This window comes from Parasteatoda tepidariorum, chromosome 2, assembly GCF_982258835.1.
Source record: "Parasteatoda tepidariorum strain Cologne lab strain chromosome 2, Ptep-v5.0, whole genome shotgun sequence".
Lineage (NCBI taxonomy): Eukaryota > Metazoa > Arthropoda > Arachnida > Araneae > Theridiidae > Parasteatoda > Parasteatoda tepidariorum.
Genome location: NC_141756.1, coordinates 23,580,384 through 23,607,955, shown reverse-complemented (window position 1 = coordinate 23,607,955; position 27,572 = coordinate 23,580,384). Strand labels below are relative to the sequence as shown.

General features: G+C 26.2%; 1 protein-coding gene across 2 annotated transcripts in view; it reads right to left on the bottom strand.

Annotated features, from left to right (window-relative positions):
- The window catches only part of LOC139424952 (zinc finger and BTB domain-containing protein 41-like), a 56,951-nt gene that overhangs the window by 7,610 nt on the left and 21,769 nt on the right, over window positions 1-27,572 (bottom strand). The window contains exon 3 of one of the 2 annotated variants that reach the window (XR_015431306.1): window positions 680-27,442. Coding sequence is in view for 1 of the 2 variants with exons in the window: in XM_087157007.1 (XP_087013133.1) it covers window positions 27,153-27,442 (290 nt within the window). In the remaining variant the exon portion in view is untranslated. Of the gene's footprint in view, window positions 1-679; window positions 27,443-27,572 lie in introns of those variants that run through there. The other variant, XM_087157007.1, reaches the window with a different exon arrangement.

The following is a 27,572-nucleotide window of genomic DNA, read 5'->3' as shown; positions in this document are numbered from 1 at the left end:
ATTGTTTTTATTGACACTAAATTTTATTCATGACGCCACCACAAATGGCATTTCAGCACCAAGGAAGAGACACTAACTAAAATTAAAATAGTTTACAAGAAATTATGTACCTCCGATAACATTTTGAAGTCAATGGAAGTAACTCATAAGATTGACTAACCACCTTTAACGACCATTTTACTGTGGAACAGATAGTGATTGCTCCCGAGAAGTTTCACTGTATAATCCTATTACATAAATAGCATAAACTTAGAATAAGAATTAGATTGCTGAATTGAACTGACTATCGTAATACAGTACAGAACCCGTTATCCGGAAATCAGAAAACCGGAACGAAATTCGATAAATCGCCATTTTTTTTAAAAAAAAAAATTTTTTTTTCCTCATAAGATTTTTCCTTCTTTTTTAAAAGATGGTTACCTTACCATCATTTTGGAAATAATCATTAGAGTATTACTTCATCGTTTTTTCCTCTTTTTAAGATTATTTCCAAATATTTTTTTTTTTTAGTTGGGTTTAACAATAAAAAAACGGCTTTTTGTAGCGATTCAGAAAACCGGAAAAATCAGTTATCCGGAATAGCGATGGTCCCGGATAATCGGTTCCCTACTGTACCACTAAAATGTATCCATAATTGATAAAAGTTTTTTGTTGATAAGTTTAAACACCAATGTCTCACCAGTATTTTGATACACATCAAATTGTACTAAGAGTTTTTGCTGAATTTATTTTGCTTTTTTGACGCATGGATCAACATGTGTCTTTTATAGCTATATTTGAAAGCAAATTCTTTCAAGCAAATTTCACATCTGTAAGGCATTTTACCAGTATGAGAATACATGTGGCTTATAAGACTGGTTTTATGGTTAAAAGTTCCAGGGCATAAGCTGCAAGCATATGGACGCTCTTGGGTATGCACTTTCATGTGTTGTTTCAGGCGACATAAATGGGTAGCCAAGTACCCACAATGAAGACATCTATGTTTCAATGGTTTTTCAAATACATACCCTAAAAATTAAAATAAAATCACACAGAATATTTGAATAGAATGGAATAAATAGATAAAAAGAACATAGAAAAATAAAGGAAATACAATAAAAGAAAAAATAAAGTCCTATAAAAACATTTCAAGTCATAAAATTTTTTTTATATAGAGAAAATCAGTATGATAAAATTTTGATCAAAATTTCCCAAACCTTTCCATGTTTTTTAGAACTTTTATTCTAACAATTTTTCGTAAATTTTCTAGTGAGTAAAATTAAACAGTAAACAAATTTAATCAATGACTTAAAATTCTTTCAGTAATATTAATTTATATCTTAAACTAAATAAGAAAGCTTAAGATAAAGATTTATATTTAAAAAAATATAACCATCATAAAATAAATTAAGGAAATTATGTGAAGTGAATTCTAAAAAAAAGATTCAGACTGCTTTGTTTTTACATGATTATTTAAATAATATTTTCTAAATTATTTTTTTAATTTTTATCAGTTGAAAAAACAAATAGTTAATATTTACAAACATATAGCACATAAAAACAAAAATATTTTTCAATACTAAATGTGCACAAATTTTGACTAAATCTATTTTTCTTATTGTACATCAAATTAGGAAAAGAATCTTTGAATGCAGGAAAGGATTAAAACAGACAGAAGTAATTGCAAAAGAAAGTGAAATAAATTATTTACTAATAAGTAAAATAGGGTTATCTTCAGTATTATACAATATTTCTAAACTTAGAATTCTTTTTACTAAGGTCTGAAAAATTTCCCTGACTTTTCCTACTTACCCTGATTGTTACACACTTTGAAAAGATATACTCTTTACAAGAAAACATAGTTTGAATTAAAATTATGAATTACATTTGGATACTTGCACTTAAAGAAGATCTTTAATACCTAGACATGTGACCTCAGCATCAGCTGATTGTTTAAAAACAAGATGGCGTGTTAAAGTTGATCTAAGTCTCTCCACATAAGTTAGAATATTAATTAACATGAAGTTAATTAAAAACAATGTCGTATCCCACAGAGAATTTCTTGTTTGTGTACCTGGCAACTTTGATGCATAATTAGTTTGTTTTCGTTCTACTTTCTTTGTGTTAAGTAAGAAGTATTCAGTGAAAGAATTTAAATCTTTGTGAAGGAAATTAGAATGTGTCACTTAAGAAAATTGATAATAGACAGGATGGGCTAACTCGAAATAGAATGAAAAGAACAGTTGATAACATAAACAAATGTCATGTTTCAACAACCAATCAGGGTCGAGATGCCCACACTACATCACTTGCAGGTATCCCATTGAAAAGCTAGACAATTTTTTTGCTAAACATATTTTAATAATGAAATTAATTATTTAATTTAAAGAAATTTCTTTCAGCATATAAATCCTAGAAGAAAACAAATTTTTTAAAAAACATAATGTAAACATTACAATAACAAGTAAGAAATGATATTTATTGTTTCTTATCTGAAGATTTGACAAACAGTACTTAAAAAGAAAACAACAACAATCAAAATGTGGAACTGTGACCGTTATTAATAAAAATACCATGCAGACTGCTCTGCAGGCTAGAGGAATTTTAAATTCAGTATGCTCAAAGGGCCACGTTCTTTTAAGAACAGTACACAAACTTTTTATATATTTCAATTAGATTGAAAGTTATTGTATTTTAAGTGTTTTTTGTGCAAATTATTTTGCAATTTATTTGCTTTCTGTAACATTTTGTTTTGTTGCACAAAAAATATAGGACTTAGATACCAGAATCACAGCTAAAAAAGTATTGCAAACAAATAAATTTTTAAAGTAATTGGTAAAAAAACTGGAGAATTGTTCACCACACATATATAATTTTGTTTATGCTTACAACAAAATCCATAACTAAATTAAATAATTTATAAATAATATCAGATAAAATTAAATGAACATATTTCATTTATATTATCTGAAAATTAGGCAGCTCTGTAACAAAGCCCATTTAAGCCCATAAGCATTTAAAAATGATACATTTCATGGAAATACATAAAATGTACAGTGAGTCTATTACTGAACCAAATACTTTAACATACGTTAAAAGATACATTAACAGTATATAAAAATAATTTATAAACAATACATAATGTAATGCATTCAAACTGAAAGAGGTCAAATTTCATATTTAAATCAAGCAATTATTAAATTCCACGAAAAAATTTAGTATGACAAAAAAAGATTTATACAAGACACATTATTATTGAAAATTCCAATTTAAGTTATTAAAACTAAATATTGCATTTTAGACTAAAGGTAAATAAAATTTTAGATAAATGAAACAAAAATTTTTATGTAATTAAAACAATAAATTAAGCATTGCAGCATATAAAAATACCTCATAAACAGCATGAAATGTAATGAATTTAATTTTGTAAGAAGGAAATCGAATTTCCTCATATTCAATTCAATAATTATTCAGTTAATTTATCAATATATATATATACAGTGAAACTTTGGTTAAGCGGACATTCTTGGGACCGAAAAATTGTCCGTTTACGGGAAGGGCACACAAATAACGAAGTTAAACACCGTAAATTTTTTTAGAATATTTTCAAGGATATAGAAATAATTAAATAATCTACAATAACTATCTACTTACTACTATATTTATTTAAACATGAAGAAATATTTTTTTCTATACAAAAAAGAATATAAAAAAAAGTTTGATATAAATACATAATTCGTGATGTAGCTACAGATAAATGAATATAATTTTCCTATTAACACTGATATTCAAGTTAGTCATATGATATGATACCGAATACAAGCTTTTAGTCCTTAGTCGGTTTCAATTATTAGGTTACTAACACCTACCAATCACTTGATAGGAAACATGGTTAATACCTCCCATGATGCACAAAAAAAAAAAAAAAAAAAAGAAAAAGCAATGCCTACCTGTAAGGTATGGGGACCTATGGAGCAGTTGATCATTGATATTATTTACAATTGATCATCCATCAAGTGTCTGAATAAATGTTTCATTTATATACAACTCAACGATTATACATACATCTGTTCTTTTTTTTTTTACTCCAGCTGTGTCAAATACAGTCTTCAATTTCATAAGAAAATGATAGTAAATTTCAGAGTAAAAGAAACATTTAGAGCATTTAAAGCATCATTCCAAATTGAGGGGTCTCATAACCTGTGTCCTCCAGATGAAAAGAACAAAAGATGCCACTGTCTGAATTATTTCACAAGAGCAGTATCATTTCCTCTCCTTTCTTTGCAAAGATAAGGTAAGGTGACATGAGAAAGATTGATTCTTTAGTAGTAAAATAGCTTAACAATATTTTTAGTTATAGAGAAGGCTAAAAACTTACATGCTTAAAAAATGGTGATAAGTTGCTTCTTTTCTTCTTGCAATTTAAAGCAGAAATAGTTCTTTTTTCAAATTTAGAAAAAGTTGGGTCTGGATTGAAGAGATAGAAAATAACGTTACAGAGCAAAAAGGGACTGTACACGTCCGGTTACGTGAGTGTCCACTTTGCAGAGAATGTACATAATGGTTTATTCATAGAAGATTCACCGGGAATTAAAACTATGTCCGTATTAAGAGGGGTTCGTTTTCAGGAGTGTCCACAACAGGAGGTTTCACTGAATATATATAGTGTGTATATATATATATAGTCATATTCAATTCAAGAATGATTCAGTCAATCTATATATACATATATATAGTGAGTTTGTGATAAAAAAGAGAAAAAGAAACTAACGAGACAAATTATACTTGAAAAGTCAACCTATTGATTTAACTCAAATAAAATCTTGCATTTTAGACAAAAGGGAAGTACAATTTTAGACAAATTAAACAAACTGTACACAAATGAAACTTAAACTTTAGGCAAATGAATCAACATATGCCTTTTTAAACTTTGTTTGACACTGAATTCTCTTAAGCAGATTTGGCACTTGTAAGGTTTTATGCCAGTGTGTTTACATAAATGGTTATCTAAGCAGTTTTTGTAGTTGAAAGCTTTTGGACACAAATGACATGCAAAGGGTCGTTCTTGTGTGTGCTTTTTCATGTGCTGTTTGAGAACACAAGCATGGGGGGCCACATAGGAGCAAATTGTACATTTGTGTTCTTGTTTTCGACCTAAAATTATAAGAATATTTTTAAAAAAAATAAAATGCAACAATTACAATGCTAAAGTATTTAAATTTTTTTTTCTTTTTTCAAATTAGGGTGCACCTTAATCACCACTCTTACTATATATTTTAAGAATCCTTATCAAAAATGAAGTCAGATTATATTACCAGAAGTGCTAATTTTCCAAACTAGCTACTACAGAATCGATAGTACCATAATACATATAATGTAAACAAAATTTCAAGTAGTGCAGTTTTTAAGGCATTTTTACAACTGAATTCGATATATTTATATACTATACTACTTAATTCGATTCTGTATTTAATATTGAGCATAAATTTACTATTAAGCATAAAAAAGTAGGGCTTAAATGTTACTCGTTTTCCTATATTTGCTGCCTACAAAAAAGTCATAACTCTTGTTATAGGGGGGGGGGGTCTTATTTTTAGTCGATTATTACGAAGATTCTCAAAACCCATAATTTTCATTACTTCAACCACATTATTATCATCTTTACGACGGAATTGTAATAATCACGAATGAATTGTAACAGTTGACATCGCTGCATTACATACACATGAGGGGTAAAAAAATTAAGCATTCACATCAGAAGTAGTAAATTGATGCTTCAACAAAGATAAGAAAAAATACATTATCAATTAAAGATCACTCAGGAAAATAGTATTAAAAATATCAAAACCACAGTGTTTCGAATAATCACCTTTCATCTTCACACTGTTAAGGCCTGCACTCAAACAGGTTTCAATGTTTCTCAATAGTGAATATTAAGTAGCTTTAACTCTTGCTAGAAAATTAAATAGCCATGTGTGTACTTTTTTGATAAAGAGTTCAAAAATATCTATTCAAAACTATTATTACTTTGCCTATTATTATTATGGATCTTACTATATACTTTGATATCTTGCATATACTTCGTCATATTCAAGCATGTTTTTGTAATGTTAAAAAGTAATGTTTAAAAAAAACTGTTCCAGTCATGGAATATATTTATACACAATCTTACAACTCACATTTTCGAATCATTTTAGAGAACCTTTAGAGGCCAACATTTCTTCCATATTGACAGCATGACAAAATGAACGCAACAGTAAACTTACATAAAGTTTAATTAAAAGCATATTTTATAATTTATAATGTAAAAGAACAAGACTCTCAAAAAACATTTTTTTTTCTTTCAAATTTAAAACTCAACAATTCAAACATTAGCCTGAGTTGAAAGTTTCTTTTGATATGTAAGTATGCTAAAAAACTGCAAATCATCTAAAGATGTTTTTAATGATTTAAACATGGTGCATAGCCAAATCTCCCAACAAAAAATAAGCACTTTTTAAGCACTCAAATATTTTTAAGCCCTATATACATTATCAAAATAATTTTCAAAGACTTTCCATAAAATAACTAGTTTCTGACAAAGAACTGTTTTCTTGATTATATTAGCCACCATAAAAAGATCAAGATATTTTTCTTTTCGATTTCAGAAGGTGGAAAATGAAGCCTTAAATTGAGAATATCTTGCAAAATGGAGCAAAGTTGCACATGGGAGTGCAAGAATCCCACCGAATCCAGTTCAGTAGACGCACATGCAAACTCCCAAGTATTTCATCAAATATGTATGTAACATGATTGGCGCTATTATACATTACAGACCCACGGTTCGCCGAAATGGATTGTGGTTGAATGAATTGTGAAAACATTGAATAGAACAATGTGAAAACCACGCTTTTGCATAATATGCAGCGATAAACGACATGGTAAAGAAAAAAAATCTCATATTTGAAAAAGGAAAATTAAGCTTTTTTTAAAAACACCTTTAAGAGTTTTTAAAGAATAAAAATCAGCACCTTTAAGTACTTTTTAAAAACACTACGCACCATGTTTAAATGATCAAATGCAAATTTTATTGGGAAAGGAACCACAGCACAAAGAAATACATAAATATGTACAATTAAAAAATATATATCTAATAATATATTTATTGACAATTTTTTTTATGTAGTTAGCATTTTAAATAAAAAAGTTTTCAAAATTAATTCCTAAAATTTATGCTTATATAGCTATCTTCATCTCAGAGAGTGAGCTACAAGAAGTATCAGAAATAATTAATTTAGCTTAAAGCTGTTTTTGAAGCCTGCTATCACATGACATAGCATTTTTCAGCAAGTAATACGGTATTTTCATAACAATTTTGAGCTTGTAATAGCTATTCATAACTGTTAGGTTCAGACAATCTTTACCCAGCACCTTTAATTTTAATTATGTAAAAGCTGAAATAAAGGAAAAAGAGTAAATTTTTTTAATAAGAATGTATATGTGATCGAATTTTTTGAAAAATAAAAATTTACTCAAAGGTTGCATTGTACGGCCTCTTAAAAATGTGCGAAAAAAGGTCCTTAAATGAATTAAATATTTCATTTATTTATAAATATTGGATGTAAAATTAATTTAAGATGAAATAATTTTAGTTTAATGTCACAAATCTAATTACTACAATTTATTTTGACTTTAAGATATGACACAGTAAATTTTTGAAAGAAAAAAGAAAAAAAAGGAGAAATAAATCACTGAAATTAAAAAAAATTAATGAATGACTGCTTGAATATTTAGTTTTGTAGTCTATTTCTTAAATTGCTTTTAAAGAGTAACATTTTACGCCTTATTACGAGACATATCAAAATTAAAATTTTCAACACAATATATTCCTGTAAAATCTAACAAGATTTCATTAAAAATAAACAAATTTAGAGAACAAAAAAGAATAAAAATTTAAAAATGAGACTATCTAAATATTTTTTAAAATAATTTTTAACGTGAGTAACTCTTTTTCACATTTCATTTAAACTACAAATTTCAATCAGTTCAACCACAAAAATACTCAATGAAATACAACAAATAAAATATAAAAACTGCATTCCACTAATTGACTGGAATATTTTCTATTTATGATTGATAGTTAATGAACTTGGATATAGATAGCAATTATTTCACATTTATTTTGGATTCATAAATTTCAATAACAAATGTTAAAATAATTGAATTACATTCAAAAATAGAATTATCAATTTTTTTAAAAAATAACTTTGAATGAGCAACTCTCTTAAATTTCTCTTACACTACAAATTTCAAGTAGTTGAACCACAGAAAACCTCAATTGGTCTCAAAATTATGGTGCCTCAAAACCTCAATGATCCTCTTGAACAAAAACTGGTTGTTGCAAGAGATTTTATACACAGATGCCAACATGCAAAGGAAAAAAATCCAGAATGTGAAATAATATAAATGTAAGGCTAACTGATAACTATTGCATAATTTTTAAAATATTTCAAACACATGAATTTTTTGGATTTTATAATCAATAAAATACAAAAACGGCATTCCACTAATAACGATAAATCGATTGGAATATTTTCTATTTATGAGTGACAGTTAATAAACTTGAATATAGATAGTTATTAACTTGCATTTATTTTTGAATTTATAAATTTCAATAACAGATATTAAAATCCATGAATTATATTCAACTAATTTCAAAAATAGAGAGTTGCCGAAAATGATTATTTTAGATAACTCAAACTTAGTTCAAGATAAGTCGAACTTTTTTTCTTTCTAATAGCAAGCACTGAACTTCTTGTTTTTTTTGCCTCGGAAGATGCTGGAAGTGTTATTCTTTCAATGTTACCCAGGAAGCAAATGTAATGCTGTGAACTTAAGTAATGGTGGCGAGCAACATTAATCATGCCACAGACCCTTTCATAGAGGGGGCCACATTCACACAGCAGAAGAAAACACAAAGAGAGAAACATCCATGCCCTGAGCAAGATTCAAACCCACAACCATAGGTTTCATAGTCAAGCATGCTGATCACTCCACCTACAGATAAGTCAAACTGAAAAATTTTCAATTTTTAGACTGAAGATAAGTGTTCCCATTTTTTATGTGTGTTAGCATGTGTCTACGTAAATTACTACTGAAAGAGAATTCTTGAAAGCATATTTCGCATTTATATAGTTTTTTTCCAGTGTGGTGGCATAAATGGGCATCCAAACTGATTTTATGATTGAAAGCTTTGGGACACAGGTGACACGTGAATGGACGTTCTTGGGTATGAATTCTTGCATGAACTTTGATACGACTATATTGAACAGTTGAATATGAGCACATCTTGCAATTATACACTTTCTGAACAGCAAGACCTGCAAACATTGAATTTAGATATGTTAGAAGAATACATTTAAAGTATCAGCCAACAACTAAAAGAAATGTTAAAGACAGGAGATAAATATTATTCCTTGATTGTTTTTTTCAAAATTAATTTGATTTAAAAAGGTTATTTAAGCCAGTTTTGTAAGCATTTTTAGAGCTTTACCTCACTCTGTAATATAAAATACTGCAGCTTAAATTTTGCTGACTAAGTTTGGATTAAATAAAACTTGAGTTACCCACACTCTCAAATTATTGAGACAATACTGCAAGTAGAATAGACAATACTGCAAGTTATAGGATAAAAACTAAATGAAATGCTATAAAACAAGAATTGAATTTAGAAAAGCTAACTAAGTGGTATCATTGCTAATTCATCGCAGTAGAATAGACAATACTGCAAGTTATAGGATAAAAACTAAATGAAATGCTATAAAACAAGAATTGAATTTAGAAAAGCTAACTAAGTGGTATCATTGCTAATTCATCGCAATTTACTATTTTTTTTTTCATAAAATTTTATACGCCTTCTTATTTACTAAAAACATTTTTAAGGATAAAACACATTTTTTTAAGGATTTTAAAGCTTTTATATTACATACTTTAAACCAAATCTGGAATTGATTTTTTTGTCTTCATTAATTGGGTAATAAGTTTTAAAAAATAACAATAAAACAAGATTAAGGTTTCGACTAAAAATAACTGGAACTCAATTATCAGTAAGAAAATTAGTACAGTTTAAATTATTATTACTTTTTCGAAAATTAATATAAAAACTTAAAACGATTTCTTCAGATGAAAACAAATTTAAACTTGTAAGTGTTCTCATCAGAGAAATCGCACAAGCGATAATGTTTTTCCACTATGCACTGCTTTCTTATTTAACGCAGAGAAACAATCTTTTCAGATAGATGCAGAATACATGCTGAAATGCAATTTTTTAAAAGGTGCCTAAAAATTAAGGCTATGTTTGAATTTTTATCAACTTTTACAATAAAAAAAAATAGCACAACTGCTGACAGTTCAAGGTGATAAAACATGGAGAGCTTCATAGAAGAACAATGGTTTGCAATGTTGAGTAATTTTCTATTGGTGAAAGTTTCTGTTTTAGGGATCAGAAACAGCTGCCCTCAAATCGCAAAATTTATCGCTGTTGACCTTTATTAGATTTTATGAAGTCTAGGATCATTTTAATAAGTCTTCAATCACCTATGCTTTGAAGAATGAAATTGAATGCCATATCAACAAAATTCAGTCACTTTAATTCAAAATGGATTCTGGGAAAAATTCAGCTAAAAAAGTGTATGTGACAAAGTTCTCTTCACCTGATTCACCAATTAATACACAACCCTTTTTTTTTATAAATAAATAAAAAATTCATAATAGCGAAAAATTTTACAAAAGAGAGTGTGTGTCAGAGCAAAGTTTCACCCCTTTGACTGATTCATACATAATAAAAAATTCACCACTTAATTAAAATGTTACTAAAAGAATATGTATTTGTTGTTTCACACATAACTTTATACTGTTTACTTTATAAATAAATAAAAAATTCCTGTCTAATAACAAACTCATGTTTCTATGAAAATTACTTCTTACATGAATTTTGAGGCAAGAATAATAACAGGATAAATATGCAAAAATACAAACGTGTTATCCTTTACTCAAAACCATAGTCTTTTCAAAGTGTCATACAACATGCTCTCCCATTAAGTTCCTTAATAACTTAACAAAAAATAATTTAAAATCAAAACTAAAATAATCTTCAAAGATTAAATTAGAAATGTGATGATTATAGTTATAAAAATATTAAAGATTATTAATTGAAAGACAAAATAGCATAAAAATAGAATTTATTGCAAATTTACCGATTATACAATCAAACAATAAACAGTATAAACCTTTTATGTAACATGATGTCAAAGAAATATTGCACAATGATTTCAGGACAGTAAGGATATCGACAATTAGATTAATCTTAAGCATAGTCACCAACATTTTTAAGTTCATTCAAGTACGAAGCTGATTTTAAATCTGATATAGCATTTCTTATAAGTCAATAAATATTGAAATTGAATGTTTGCTGATCACGTACAAAAGAAAAAATATAAAATTAAAACTAATATTCAAAACTTCCTCAAACATTTTGGTAATACCTTGTCAATCAGTGAAGAAGCATGACCAACATAAGGGGGGAAGGAATTGCAATAATTATAAAACATACACATGGCCAATTCACTATTTCAGAATGCCAAATATGCAGGCTAATATTTATAAAAGCATATAAATTTAGTTTTAAAAAAATTAAGCAGTTCTAATAATTTTTGTTAATATAAGTTTTGAGGTCATCTACACTTGATAAAATTTTTAGCAACATTAATTTGTTTAAAATGTTTTTTTAAAATTAAAGACTGGGTGTTACAGACGTAACATAATAAGTTACATCCGTATCAGACAGTTTTAAATTTTCAAAACCATTTTAAATTTTCAAAACCATTTTAAATTTCAAAATGATGGAATAAGTGAAAACAAATCTAAGACTTATTTTCAAAAAAGATATTAGAAATGCCCGATATTTTTTAACTGAGTTATAATGCTTTTAAAATCTGCAAATATGACATTCGTGAATGGTGGAATAGCTCAAATATTTTTACATTATTGATATTTAAAACATTATAAAATAAAAAAACGAGGTTAATCTTTTTAGGCAGTAAAAACACAACTTATTAATAAAAATGCAGTTAGAAATTTAAAACTACTTATATATCTTAATAACAGCAACTTAAGAAAACTAGAAAATAAAAATTTAAAATTATTTACTTTCATTTGTTTAATATTTTCGTGGAGAAAAAAAGTAATAGAACATTCATGAATAACAATGTATTGTAACAATAGTAAGAATACTCTAATTTGCTTGCTATTAGATTTATTCTTATAATTTTACAAGGAGTAAACAAATCAATCATCATCAATATACTTTATATGATTTAAGAATAAATATTTTTTTATGTAAAACAGTAGGACCTTGATTATCGAATTCAATAAATTAATTGGGACCAGACCTATTCTGGATCATCAAATATTTGGACTATAGAATTTTATAGTTATTTTCATCAAAGAACTGCAAATATCAAGAATATGTTTTTTCATACAATATGTTTTTTTCAATAATAAAACTACATAGTATTTTAATATGGTTATTTAAAAAATAGTTTGTATATCACAAAGGTACTTAGATATTTCATTTTTAAAATCCATAGTACTTTTGTTGCATTTAACACAACCCTATCACAGTTTTTGGAAAAATCATTTGAAGAAAGCAGTATCTAATTTTGAATCCTTCGGAGGTTTAATTGATTTTCAAAGTTCATTGATGTCAACTTTACTTTACAACAATTTCAACTTTATAAAAGTTACCGTTGAAACTTTGCAAGCAAACGTAAAAGTTTCTCCCATTTTCATTTGCACTTTATTATATTTTACTTGTACTGATAACATAAAATGCTGCCTTTTTAAAAGTTGAAGCCATGATGGTCAAACTAAATTACTCTTTTGATTACTAAAATATGGGTGAAACCATCAAAAATTATTGGTTTCAGCTCTCTTAAGCAAAACCTAAGAAACCAACTTTAACATAAAACAAATCGTTTATATGTTAACATCAAATGATCAGTTCTATGTTAGTCATGCAGAACACAGAACGCACAACTGAATTATAAAAGCATTTTATTAAAATTGAGAGGAAAAAACTACATGTAAGCAAAAATAACAATAAAAACTTACATTTTTGTATGCAATTACGTTGTAACAGAACAACAATTATAAACAGTGTTCCCACTAAATTTCAGGAAAAAAACTCCCTGTCTTTTCCAGGTATAATTCAATGGAAATCCATACCATATTTTATCGATACCATGCATTTTTTCATCAGAAAACTTTGAATTTTTTATTGGAATGTCAAATATTAGATTTTGTGAGTAAAAATATACAATTGAATGAGAATAGAAACGTTTCTCTAAAAAATGGATTTTTATAAAATAATTGTAAAAGATGTTAAAATAACTTAACTTGAATCTCAATTATTGATTATTGTTACTGACAATTCTGACTGGTTATTTTCCAGGAAAAATATAGGAATTTTCCAGGTTTTTATTAAAAAATTAAACCTTTTCCTGAATTTTAGAGTCAAAATAAAATTTCTTGACTATTTTTTTGTTCTCCCTGACCTCTGGGAGCCTTGTATAAATAAAACATGGCATTACTTTGCTAAACATACACAGCAAAAATGAATTTCAGTATGTCTAATATACGTCTTTATAATTAATAGAGATGTCTGAAATAATTCTAATGAATAAAAGTGCTATAAACCAGTAGAAATTACTTTGTTTTTGAGTTAAAAATGTTGTAATAGATTAACAGAAATTTCCAAGTTTTTAGGTAAAAAATATTGTTAACAGAAATCACCTTGCTTTTAGGTAGTTTTGTATTGAACACTAAATAAAATAAAAGGAAAGATAAAATTACTAGGTATTAAAAAATAATGTTTATTTTCATGAAAAAATAATGCACTTTATTTAATGGTAATTCAAAAACATTATTTTTGCAAAATTTGACTGCATTTCTACAAAATATATGCCTTTTTAAAATTCGATTTCTTAGGGACAATTTGACCAATTTTGTATTTTGACACATAAAATTATGTTCTTTAAAACAATGTAGAACATTGCATATTTTTTAATTCGAAATCGCTTAGACTATTATTAAATAGAATAAAAAAAAATAATAAATATTTATTAAAAATTATTTTTTGCAAGGAATTATCTTTGGATTAACAAATTTCATAATAGTGTACAAAAATGTTTCAATTCATTAAAAAATTCTCAAAATATGGTGAAATACGCAAAAAGTAAAATTAGCATTAAGGTGTCCAAAATTTTGATGTTCTCTTGACCACACAATTGGGACCATATTTCCTTGATCGCAGCCACCCCATATATTTTGAGGGTAAGAAACACAAATCTGTTGTTTATTCAGAGAAAGTATACTTTTGTATCTGATTTCAGAAATTAAAATATTGTCTGTAATAATTAATTAGCATATTGGAGGTCAGCCCCCAAAACCATTACAATTAAGTCCTAGTATGTGAAGATCCGATCATTAGATCGAAAGTCATTCAGGGATGTTTTTCTTTTTTGCTTATGCATTGTACAGGTGATGAGTTTTAATGATGACAAGATAAGTTTTAATATAAAAATCTGATGACCATCTAGGATCCAATAGGTATTTCAATAAATCATAATAACAATAAAGAAACATGGAATGACCTTTAGGTTAACAGAGATATTCCATTAAAAAGTTCAGATAATCCAGGTTCCTACTGTCTTTCATAAATAAAAATAACAACATATACAGAAATTTCTTTTAAATATTAAATAAGAACTTTTCAAAATTTTGTAGAACTGATGAGAACTAGAAGAAAAGTTTTAATAAATTAGAGAAAATAGCCCCAGAACATATAAAAATAACTTTTTTAATCAAACACTATCTCATTTTTAGACTTTAAATATAAATTCACATTCTATACTTATAGGCAATCAGTAACATATTCTTAAACTTGGATAATTGAGAGTTTGCAAACATCACTTATTTTTCCACTAAGCTCTTCTATTAGAGAAAAAATTTATAACTTAAGATATATCATAAAAGTTGGCACCCTTTTTTTTCCCTTTTGATAATGATTTTAATAAAAAATATTCAAAATTAGACACACATTTTATTTTTTAAAAAATATTATATTCAATGTAAAACAAATAAATTCAGTTTAAAAATAGTAAACACATAAAAAATATAAAGTAAAATTATCCAGAAGCAATAAGAAAAATAAAATTTTAGATAAAGCTGAAGGTGAAAAAAGCAAACATAATAAAGAAAAAAACAGAGAAGTTCAATTTATTCTATCAACATAATACAGAATATTTTATAAGCAAGCATGGGATAGTAAAAAAGAAGAAAAAAAGAAAAATCATGCAAAATAAAGATAATTAAAAAATTATACTTAATATTTATGACTATTTGGTATACAATAAATTTAATAAATAATATTTTTTATTTAAATTTTGCTTTATGGGGTTAAAAGTATCAAATTACTAATAAAATCATGGGGTGGCAAATTTTTTGAAATTTTAACAAATAGATTAAAAATTATAATAGATTATAGGTCAGAAAATATAATGTTTATAAAAATGTTCAAATTTTCACAGAATAATGGAATGTTATTAATATTTAACTAAATAAGATAATTTTTTTACATTAAAATAGACATGTAAGTCTTGGATAGGAAAAATGATTAAAACTATAGTTCAATAGATAAAACTTAGAACTTAGTAAAAATTTATTATTAAGCTACATTGTAAAATTAAAATTGTCATTACCTTTACCCCAGTTTATATTAATTTTGGAATTTAAAGTTTTATTTAAACCATTTTAAAAAGAGTGCAATAAAATATTTCGACAGTGAGATTTTTAACATCCTGAGAAAGATAATAACAAACAAGAAAAATGTTAATAAGAATAGAAAAAGTAGAAAATAATTAAAAAGCGGAAAATCACAATTCCGAGGAAGAATCTCAGGCCTGTATAAGCTCATTTTGTTTACCAAAGTAATTTACATTTAAATATTAAAATCGCTTAAAAAAACCTAACCAAACAAATATTTGTATTTCTATAACTTAATCCACAACCCTATTTCTAATAATCAATAGCACAACACAATAAATTTTATACACCACAATCATATAAACTCAACACTTGGAACACTTTATAAAATTTCATTTATGCCTAAAAATAGGACAAGTTTTAAAACATATAAATAAATAAACTAAAATACACACACAAAAACTAGATGCATATGTAAGCTTAAAATTATGAAAAAGTAAATAATAATATATCTTCAAAATTGCATACGTATCAAGCAATTTTTCTTTGATAGGTTTATCACATTTTAGATGTGTTCAATCAATGAATAAAAATAAATACATCAATGTTTTTAATAATCATTTTATACAGAGGTGCTAACTTTTCAAGTTAGCTATCAGTAATTAGAAATACAATAATGCATATAACATTAACAAAACAGAAATTACCGCAACTTTAAGGTGTTTTACAACCTAATTTTACATAGGTATATTGCTGATCAAAATTGGCTACAGGTAGTACAGAGCATTGCGATCACGATTACCTAATATTAATAATATATGCATGGACTTACTATTAAATGCAAAAGAAGTAACACTTAAGAGTTACTTTTTTTCTTAACATATGCAGTAAATAATAAAACGTCGTAATTCTGGGTTATTAAGGGGGAGGGGATATTTTAAACAGATTACCACGAAAATTCTCAAAAACTGTTACTTTTATTACTGAACCATAACACTGTAATCTTGACAACGAAATCGTGATAAATATATATAATAGTTAGCACCTCTGTTTAATATATATAAGAAACTGAGTTAAAAAAAAGATTTCAAACCAAGTCTGAATGAAGCAATTAACTTAGGTCTTATAGTGCCTAGCTTGATGTAAGCGCCAACTTGAGCGAGAAGTGAATCTGCGATGGCAAACCTCACAAGAAAATGGTTTCTCACCAGTGTGAAGGCGAGTGTGGCAGAGCAATGATACTTTGTGGTTAAAACTTTTGAAGCACACAGAACATGTAAATGGACGTTCTTGAGTGTGGACCAACTGATGACGTTTCATATGAGAAGCATACATAGTTGAATATGAGCAATATTCACAGAAATGTCTCTTTGGCCCACCTTTCATCCTATTTCTCGAACTGACATTGTAAACTAAAAAGGAAAAAATAATGTTTAGTTATTTTGATTACGCATAATTAAAATGTAAATTTACAATTGAACCCATTAGTGTCTATAGTCTCATTTTAAAAATGGCTTTAAAAATAAAACACAAGCTAACATGAATAATTATTTATTTATGTTTCACTTTAATTACACTTAAGTATTCCTCATTAAAAAACTTTACCCATGTGCTTGAGTCTGATCTAAGTGCAGTTTTTTACATTATGAAGCAGTAGAAAATGTTTAAGTTTAATAGCCTATTAATTTGTATTCAACAAATATCGTTAAAGAGCTTTAAAAGAAGATTTAAAGTGGCTATTATAAAAAAATTAAGATTTTTTTGGAAGAAAGATCTTATTTTAATCTCATTTATTTTGTAGTCTTTTAACTTCAAAAATCTCAGTATATGAAGATACTAAGTGACAATCTTTACGCATTTCAAAGTGGAAGAAAATTCCAACTGTATTTGACAACAAACAGCTGATAAGTAATATTAGGTCTCTTTTTGACAACGAACTAAAATGCTAAGATAACAAATCCTAAAATACTATTATGATTCAAGCGAGTGTTGGGGGTTTATGATTTCACCGATTGTAAGCTCACCAACAAGAAATAAAGGTTAGGTATAGTCTTTATTTCCTTAATTATAGGAATGAACAACATATAAATTCAAATGAACTAAATTGTCACTAAGAACATTTTATAATCAAAGCTTATCAACTTTAAGAATACTTTTTCCTTTGAAACTCGCATAATTTTACTTGTGTAGAGGTTTCTTTCATTCTTTTCTATTCTACATTTAGAGTAAATATTTCCTGAATTTTTTAAATAAAACTTATAAGTCTTTAGACTGGATTTTCTAATTCATTACACGTAATAATATTAATAGAAAATATGTTACAGGAAAATTACAATTTGGACACTAATGGGTCAAATATAAAATTACTATTTTGATTTTCACTAAATTTTTTGTAGTACAATTAATTTATTTCTTAATAAAATTTCATTTATACTAGAACAGGAATGGCAAACCTATGGCACAAGCTTCAAGATTGTTATTGTTGGTAAGCTAATTTAACCCATTCTAATTTAACATTCCAAACCTGAAACCTTGTATAAAATTGTACTGCAACTGTCTTGCTTCCACTACTTTTTATAAATTGGTTTTCTTAAAGTAGGGGGAACATGTGCCTGAAGGTTCGTTAAAAGCCGATATTGCCCTCAGACATAGAGGAAACAATAATCTGGACTTACAAAATGACTAGGACTAAACTAAAAAGAAATTATTGTTAAAAGTGCTCAAGATACAATTGAAGTCATCATAACGTCAAAAGCAAAACTGAACAATTTCTACCCTTCAATGAAACCAAAATTTGTTAACTGAAAATGATTTTTTCTATATAAATAATTATATCAAAAAAATTAAGATGTCAAAAATAAAACTTTTAAATCATAAATATATTTATTTCTTTTATTTACTTTTTGTTTAAAAAAAATTGATTAGCCATTCCTGTACCACATCATATTGTAAATAACTGGTTTTAAATATTAGTACTTTTTGAGAGATTTATAAATTTTTTAAATATTTTTCCATACAATTAACAATTTAAATTTGAAATAAATATTAAGTAGAAACAAGTAATGCTAATTTAATTTACAATAACGTTAAGAAACAGAAAATCTGTTATATCATTCTTAAAATAAAATTAAAAGCAAATGAATGAATAAAAAAAATAAAACTAATTGTGAAAATTTTATAAAATGACAGATAATAAAGTTGGATAACTTAAAATATTCGATCAATATTAAATTATTTGATAACAAAATATCTCATACAGCTCTTAGCACTCATAATATCATACTAATATAATTTTTTGATACCCAAAATTAAAATACATAATAAAAAATATAATAAAAACAAAAGATAATTATAAATAAAAGACAATGAGATTAAAGATAATTTCATTTTAAATTGTAGTTGGTAAATGGTTTTTTAAAACCTGTTTGACACAGTGAGGTCTTGCCATATACTCAATTTTTTCTTTCTTGATGCATAAGGCTTTAAAAATGTATAAAATAAATTTTATAGAAAGAGAAAAAGCTTTATCATGAAACAAACTCGTAGTTTATAAATAATAATACATAACAATGAAGGAAAAAAAAAAGCTTTAAAACTGTGGCACGAAGTAAGACAATGTTTAAATGTTAAAGTGCAAGTGCAATGTCAGTCTGATTAGGTATAAAAATAATTTTCAGAGACAACAATTAAAGTAAAACTTTTAACTAAATTGATTTCTTCAAGTTAATATCACCATTTAAAACTTGGTTACCAACATTTTGAGTTGTTGACATTGATTGTGGATGCACCAGATATACATCTATGGTTGCGAGCCTAAAGTTTCTAGGTCATTTTCATTATAATAATGGCCTTATTGTGAACACAGACATAGCACATTTAAAAATATATATATCTGGCATAATATATAATTACAATTAAAAATAATTCTTAAGCAAAACAGAAATTAAAATAGATAAGAAAACTTCTGAAAATAAAGTTTTAAGATAATTTATAACAATAACAAAAATAAAATAAAACTAAAATAAAAAATTCAAACAAAATAGGGTGAAATAAAATTTTAAACGAAGAAATATGAAATAATTTAATGCAAACTATTTAAATTCACAAATAAAAATAATAAGATTTTCAAAATTTTACAATAATATGATTTATTTACTAATAAGAAATAAATATCAATTATAAGATTTTTTTTTTTTTCAATATGAGAGATAAATGGCCTCAATTAAGTAAAATAGATGAACTTATTTTCCAACTGTTTGAATCCAGATAAGAATATTTAAGATTAAAAACCAGTTTGTATATATAATGGCATAAAAATATTTTTTTAAAAGGTTTTTCAGAAAACTTAATTATTCTTTTAATCTTATTCAATGTATATCTACACTGTTTTATGAAAATCAGATTACTTAAATCAATTTTAAGGTTAAACTAATACATGAATGATAGATTATTCTTGCAAAAATTTTGATGCACTTAGCAATATGTATATAAATATTTCAAAATATGATCATGCCTTTTTGCAAGTAGAGGTAACAATATTGTATATGTATTTTTTCAGACACATAGAAATATTGAAAAAATAAATTAGAATGTAAAATAAAAAAGAAATTATATAAAAGCATTCCAATATGTAAATATAAAAATAAATAACGCAACATACTATAACATAATTTAATTTATCAAAATAAGTAAGGTAAAATCATAATGCATATTAAATATTTTCCAAATTTTACTGACAAAAAAAGGCAGCGAAGTAGGACTACTGTTTGTTATCACAAGAACTTCTCTAAATGCCAAACTCACATGTTACTGCTGTTGCGATGACTACTCTCTTAGAATTTTTAAGTGTATGTATTTTTACTAATTCTCCTCCATTAGATAAAGTTATTCACCCATCTGCAATGCAGTCACCTAAGATTTTTAGTTAGAAGTTCTCATGATAGTTGAACAGTAGTCATTTAAGAAACATTACAATAAAAACATTAACTTTTTTTCATTTAAAAAACAAAACCTAAAACAATAAAGAATTTGTATCAAGTTTTAAATAGTCTGATGCTTTTGCATTTCAAGATAATTTTTAATTCATACTTAATTTTGAGATTCTACTTCACTATAGCGAGATTTATAAAATGGTTAATACAGAATCTTTATTAATGATTACATTTACAATGAACATTTACAAACTGACATATAATTTTAATCAATACAGTTAACTCCCTTGTCTAGTAGCACTTTTTCAGGAGAGTTAAATAAAATCTATCGTAAATAAAAACAGGAGTCTAGTTATTTCATGAGACAATTAAGAAAAAGTGATAAAATGAGAAAACGTAACACAGCTTTTCATGAATTAAAGATTCAATGTATCTCTATTAATAGAATAAGTACAATTTTTATTAAGAAATAAAAAACTTGAATTTAATAGTAAATTGAGTAAATGAAGGAAAAAAGTATATTATTATATCATAACTGCTAACATTTCTAAATGAAATCAAATGATAAAAAATAATTAAATAGCTACAATTTTGAAATTAAATAGGGATTTCTTTAGAGCACATTATTGATCTGAACCATTAGTGTTAGCTTTGTAATTACACAAATGATTAATTACAAATAAATTGCATTTGGTTAAATTATAATATCATTTAATCAATTATAATTTATTGATTAATTTAATCAATTATAATTTATTGATTAAATTATATCATAATGATTGATTGATAAAAACATATTTGATAGGTTATTTATTCTTGCATGAAGAGTTTTTACTAAGAACAATTTTTTTTAATCTAAAGTTTTTCAGAACATGTATAGCAAATTTTTCATCAATATAAAAGGTATTTCCAGGGACAGACATATCTCTGGTTCCAGGCCATCTAGGAGACTACGAAAATTCCCTTGGCAACTAATTATTGCGAAATATTTTTCTATTCCTTACTAGAAGCAGAATTCTTAAGGGAAAAAAAAATATTTATTTTATTAAAAGTAATTTACCTACTGCTTTAGTGTTTATATCCCACTATTTTGTATTAATAAATTATAAGGTTTATAGTTTAAAAGACTTCTTTCCTTACAATTTTTACTTTCCTTATTAATTCTGCTGATTTTTCAATTGAAAACTTAACTCTTTAACTGCAAAAAAACATATTATCCATATTACTAAAAAACAGTCAAGTATGTCTCTATGAGGGTCACAATAATTCTAGAAGCTGGTTTCTGAGATTTTATTCTGGCTTCTAAAAATTTACAATTTTGTCAGTCCCAGGGTATTTGAATTAAGAAATATATATTTTACTATAGAGAAGTCAACGTTTTAGAGAATTTATTACACTTTTGGAGAAACTGGAATCTATGTAGATTTGGGAGAAAATTGAAATCTATGTTTGTCAGAAATTCAAAGAAAACAGCCCATTTATTACAGTAAAAATAAAATTATATTATTTAATTGAATATTTTGATACAGTATATGATCTCTTCAGAAATTCATTATAAGCTTTTTCAGCCTTAAAAAGCATCATTTGAGATCAGCACTAGTAAAAATAATTAGGATTAAAATTTTTCTATTATCAACACAAGGTACACTATTTAGTTGGTCACTGCTGCTTAACGCTAATCGATGAAAATAAAATTAAATGATTTGAAAATGTTTAAACAAAATAAATTACAGTCCTTTTCTATTTTACCAGCACCACTAAGTCCCCAAATCAAAGTCACTGAGCGCAAGTAAATCCAACCGCTTCTTTATTAAAATTTTTTTAGATGACAATATTTTTTTAAAAATAAGTAAATAAAATATCCCAGTTTACTTGTGCCGGCAAAATGAAAAAGTACTAAAATTACTTAGACAATGACAAACTATAATGATAAAAATGAAAAACAAACATATTTAATAAAAATAATTTATAATATATACATACCTGCCAGCTTCTGCTTTTCCACAAAACCATTTTCCCATATTGTTGTGAAACAAGTTTTGAAAGACTATTTTCGGTAAGAATATTTTGTTTAAACTTAAATACACCAACCAATGATTACCATGCATACATATATATGTTTAACAAATTTAGATATGTTGGTGTTTAAAACCATTCTAAATTGAATTTATAAATACAATATGGAAGAAAAAAAAGTTTTGATATGATAAAAATTTAAATAAAAAGAAATTACATGGAAGAATTAGCAGCCATGTCATACTGCCAATTATAGGGATTGCAATAAAAAACAACAAAAAGGTCACACACAATTAAAATTCAAAAAATTTTATTAAGGGATAGATTTCAGTAAAAAAACTAATAGGCATAATATAAAAATGCCATTGTATAAAATGTACAAAACTTTTGTAAAGAAACTACAATCTACAAGATTCACAAGGTAAAAACACACACGAAATAAGTTACACAAGAGATCACAAGAACATGTAATGAAATTATTTTTTATAATTAAGTTTGAAACACTGTTATATATTGCAATAAATTTTATTGATTCAGATTACGAATTTGCATATTTTAATTATGAAAACAATGAACAAAAATATTTCTATTAAGTACAATTTGCACTACAAACATTATAAAAAAATTCAAAATAATCACATTTAAAGGAGAAAGGAAAAATTTAGTATTTATTTTAGACATTAAATCCTTGATATGGCAAAAATACTTCTACTGCACTGATTAAATATATTAAAAAAAATATTTAAATTAAAAAAAAACAATAAAGTTCTAATGAAATATTAAAATAAAAATTACAAAAGAAAAAAAAATGCTATTTATAATAGATATTAACTCTTTGTATAAAAGATGATCATTATAAAACTGTTTTCAATTTTCTAACTATAGATCATATTAGCTTCCAAACACTTTTAATAGTTCACAATTAAGGGTTTGTACGAGTTTAGAATATCAAAGTAACACATAACAATAAAATTTCTAATTTAATTCAGTGTAGGTATTTAAGAAGATTTTTAACACTTTAATTATATACAGTAAATTTAACTTATTCTTTCAACATAACCAGGGTTCCAACTCAATTTCAGAATTTTTTTTCTCCCAGGTATACCAGGTGTCCAATGAAATCGAGACCATATTTTCATCAGAAAATTTTGATTCTTTTATTTGTAATGAGGAAAGATTAGATTTTCTGTGTAAAAAAAATACCATTAAATAAGGATGGGAACATTTCAGTTCGACTAAAATCTGAAATTTTTACAACAAATAATTGTTATAGATATTATAATTATTTAACTCGAATCTTAATAACTGATTACTGTTACAGACAATTTTAAGACTGGTTATTTTCCAGGTATCAGGTATGATATAGAAATATTCCAGATTTTTGTAAAAAAATTACAGCTTTCCCTTACCATTCCGTGATTTTTAAAGTTAAAATAAAATTCTCTCACAATTCCAGGTTTTCCCTGATCTGTGGGAACCTTGATAACTGCATAAAATGAGGTTAGTAAAGTCAATGTCATTTACAATTTACTTATTACATTACAGAATATATAAAATAAGTAATTGTCCCATTTATATAAAATATATTATTAAAATGTGTTGAATGTTATATTTAAGAAAGGAAAAAATAAATAAATAACAGTTTGTATTATAAGTATCAAGACCAGGTAGAGAGAAACCTGAACAATTCAACTTTGAAATCTGGATTATAATTTTATATGCTTAACGCACTGAGCACCATATGTATTTTTAATGAAATTCCTGTCAGTCCATGCACGCAACTTAGAAGCAATCGTGGTGTAGTTTAGCGACATGAATTCATGCTATTAACGGATTGATATACTTAAAATTTTTACTTACAATGAATAAAAAATAGGCAAATTTCAAATAAATTTACAGTCATTTTTTTAAAACGTAATTTTTTTTGGTTTAATATAATATTTTGAACAGACAGTCATTGATGACTGACAAAGCAGAAAGTTCCGTGTCAGTCCCTCAATGACTAATGTGGCAGTCAATGTGTTAACAAACATCAAAAGTAAGAGTTAGTGTTTGCTTATGACTACATTAATAAAAACATAGCTTTCTTAATTATAAAATCATGCAATTCATGGAACTTTTCCACACAAGCAATTATCAGAACATTAGGTATAAGCTCATATAACAATCAAAGTTATAAAAAGTTGCATTTACAAAGTACTCAATGTTGAGAATTTAAAAAAAAAATTATTCCAAAAAGCAAAAATTATCTAAATGAGGTTATAACAAAAATAAATAGCAGATAACAATTTATTTGAAGAATAAAACCACACAAATTGCTGTTAAAGTAAAAATTTAATTTAAAAATAAGATTGCAAGCTTTAAAGTTATACAACAACATAAAACCTTGGTGATGAAAAGCAAACCTACATTGAACCTTGATGATAAAAACCAAACGTATATTGCAAAATATAAACAATCAAATTTCAATAACTAATTTCTAATAACATAATGCAAAATATTTTAATTAACTATATATATATAAATTTTTTATAGTATAAATAATCTATAAACTTGTAAAACTATGATAAATAATGTGCACTAATTCTGCAAATAACTGGGATTGAATATTATTTCAGTTCAACATCTGAACTATTTATCACAACTTCTAAAAAGGTGTGAAGAAACTAACCCATACATACAGATTACCAAAAATAGATGTCCACAGAAAACTCACTCTTTGAAAACTGCTTTGGCTATTTGTTGGCAAGGTTTTTCACTTTCATAAGAGCAACAATTAATGGAAACAATGGGCTAATTTTTAAATTAATTTTACATTTAAATACAGTTTTATATTGAAAATATTGCAATGTTGTAGAGACTAAAATGATGTAACCAAATATGGAAGCACTACATGAAAAATAATTAATAAAGTCGGCACACTGGAGCAGTAAAATGAAAAAAAAAAAATTTACAATATATTTTACAGATCATTGCGAGAATTTAGAATATATGCTAACTATAAATAGTAAGTATACCCTAAGATCATGCGCTTTTATCATATGAAAGTTCAAAACAGAGGAAAAAATTCTACAATTAAAAAATATATATTCTCTTTCAAAACTGTATAAAAAGTTTTTATTTATGATGTATCAGTAACCTGGATTGAACCAATGAATCCAAGTGAGACTGGTTTTTGTACGAAATTTCATTCTGAAATTGATGAGATGACAATACCGTAAATGAACAATATGAAAGCCCTCCTAGAGAGAAATGAAATTTTAATATCCTAGGTCAAGAAAAAAAATCCACTTTCAGAATACACTCACGTGCTATAAATTTTGACATAATATTGAGTCATGAAAAAAAAAATAATTTAATATTTGTATGCTTGAAAAGTGCTCTTAAAATATTTAAATTAAGGACTTTTTTTTCATTTTTACTTCTAAAAAACATTATTTGATGAAAAGTAAATTTTTTTTTCTTTCGCAAAGACACACGTTTGCATAATTACAACGATTACAAAATCTAACGACACAACTAAAATAATAGTTTAATACAGCACATTGACGAAAATACTTAATCATACAATTACAGTAAAAAATGTTCACAGGATGAGATTTTGAGGAAACAAATTTAATTTTCATCAAGTTTTTATTTTATTATGAAACAGGCTTTGAACTTAATCAACGTGAAAATGAACCGGTATACAACTCTCAAGGAGTCATAGTGGTACAGTGGTTAAGGCACCAAAGTGTCAGTGTTCAAGACTAGGATACAATACTTGGTGGTTAACTTTAAGCCCACCTAGCCTAAGATTGAAGAATACCAGTTTGACTGGAAAATGAAAGTAGGCATGGCGCATTGCTGAAGGCACTGCCACTATGAAATAACAGATCAATCAATAAGGCTAAGAGCAAGTAGAGAAGTAATTCTAGCTGTGGTCAGCACAGTAGATGATAATTAGTTATTTGAAAAAAAGAAGTTTTTGTTCAGTTTGAAGAGATTTTATGTTATTATTTGTGGATTAAATTTTAAAAAAATAATGAAGAACACTCACGTCTAAACTTATTTCTGATAGCTGCGGCACTACACTATTAGTTTGCTGGTTATGACAGTATGGAATCAATCTCCTTGACCCCTTTGACCAACTACCAGCTGTTGCAAGAATACTGGTTTTTTTTTGGTTTTTTTTTCAAGCATCAGAAAATAAATCACCTCTTATTTTAGCAACAACTAAATAAACCATTGCAGCATTAATTTACTTGGTGCAAAGGACATAATTTCTATTTATGACATTAAAATTTCAATAAAAAGTACTGAGCACCAAACAGTTCTGGGCAATAAGGCCAGATGAGGCTAGTTTTATGGTTTTAAAATCAATGCTTGATTGAAAAATTGCATAAAGTCCAAGTGCATATCAATTTGAATTTAAAAAGAAATCAGTCACTTATGGGAAAGAACATGGCGCTTCCATGATGGACGAAAAGGAAAACGTTGAAAACAGATGTCACATTTAAAAGGTTTCTCACCAGTATGAAGTCGCATGTGAACTTTCAAATTATACCTCTGAGTAAATGGTTTCTGACAAACATTGCATATAAAAACTTCCTTGTGGAACAGTTTTCTGTTCTTTATTCTCGATAATTGACCAGCTATAAAAGGATTGAATGCATATTTATATTTTTCCACTGATGAGTTATTTACTGTTTCCAATGGCCTTTTAAATGAATAATCTGAAATAAAAATATTTTATTTCAGTCACATTATTTTACAATGTACAGTAAAACAAAATACAATAAAATATTCTCTCACATTGAAAATATACAATTTCTAATTATGTGAAGTGGGTGTAATGGAAAGAAT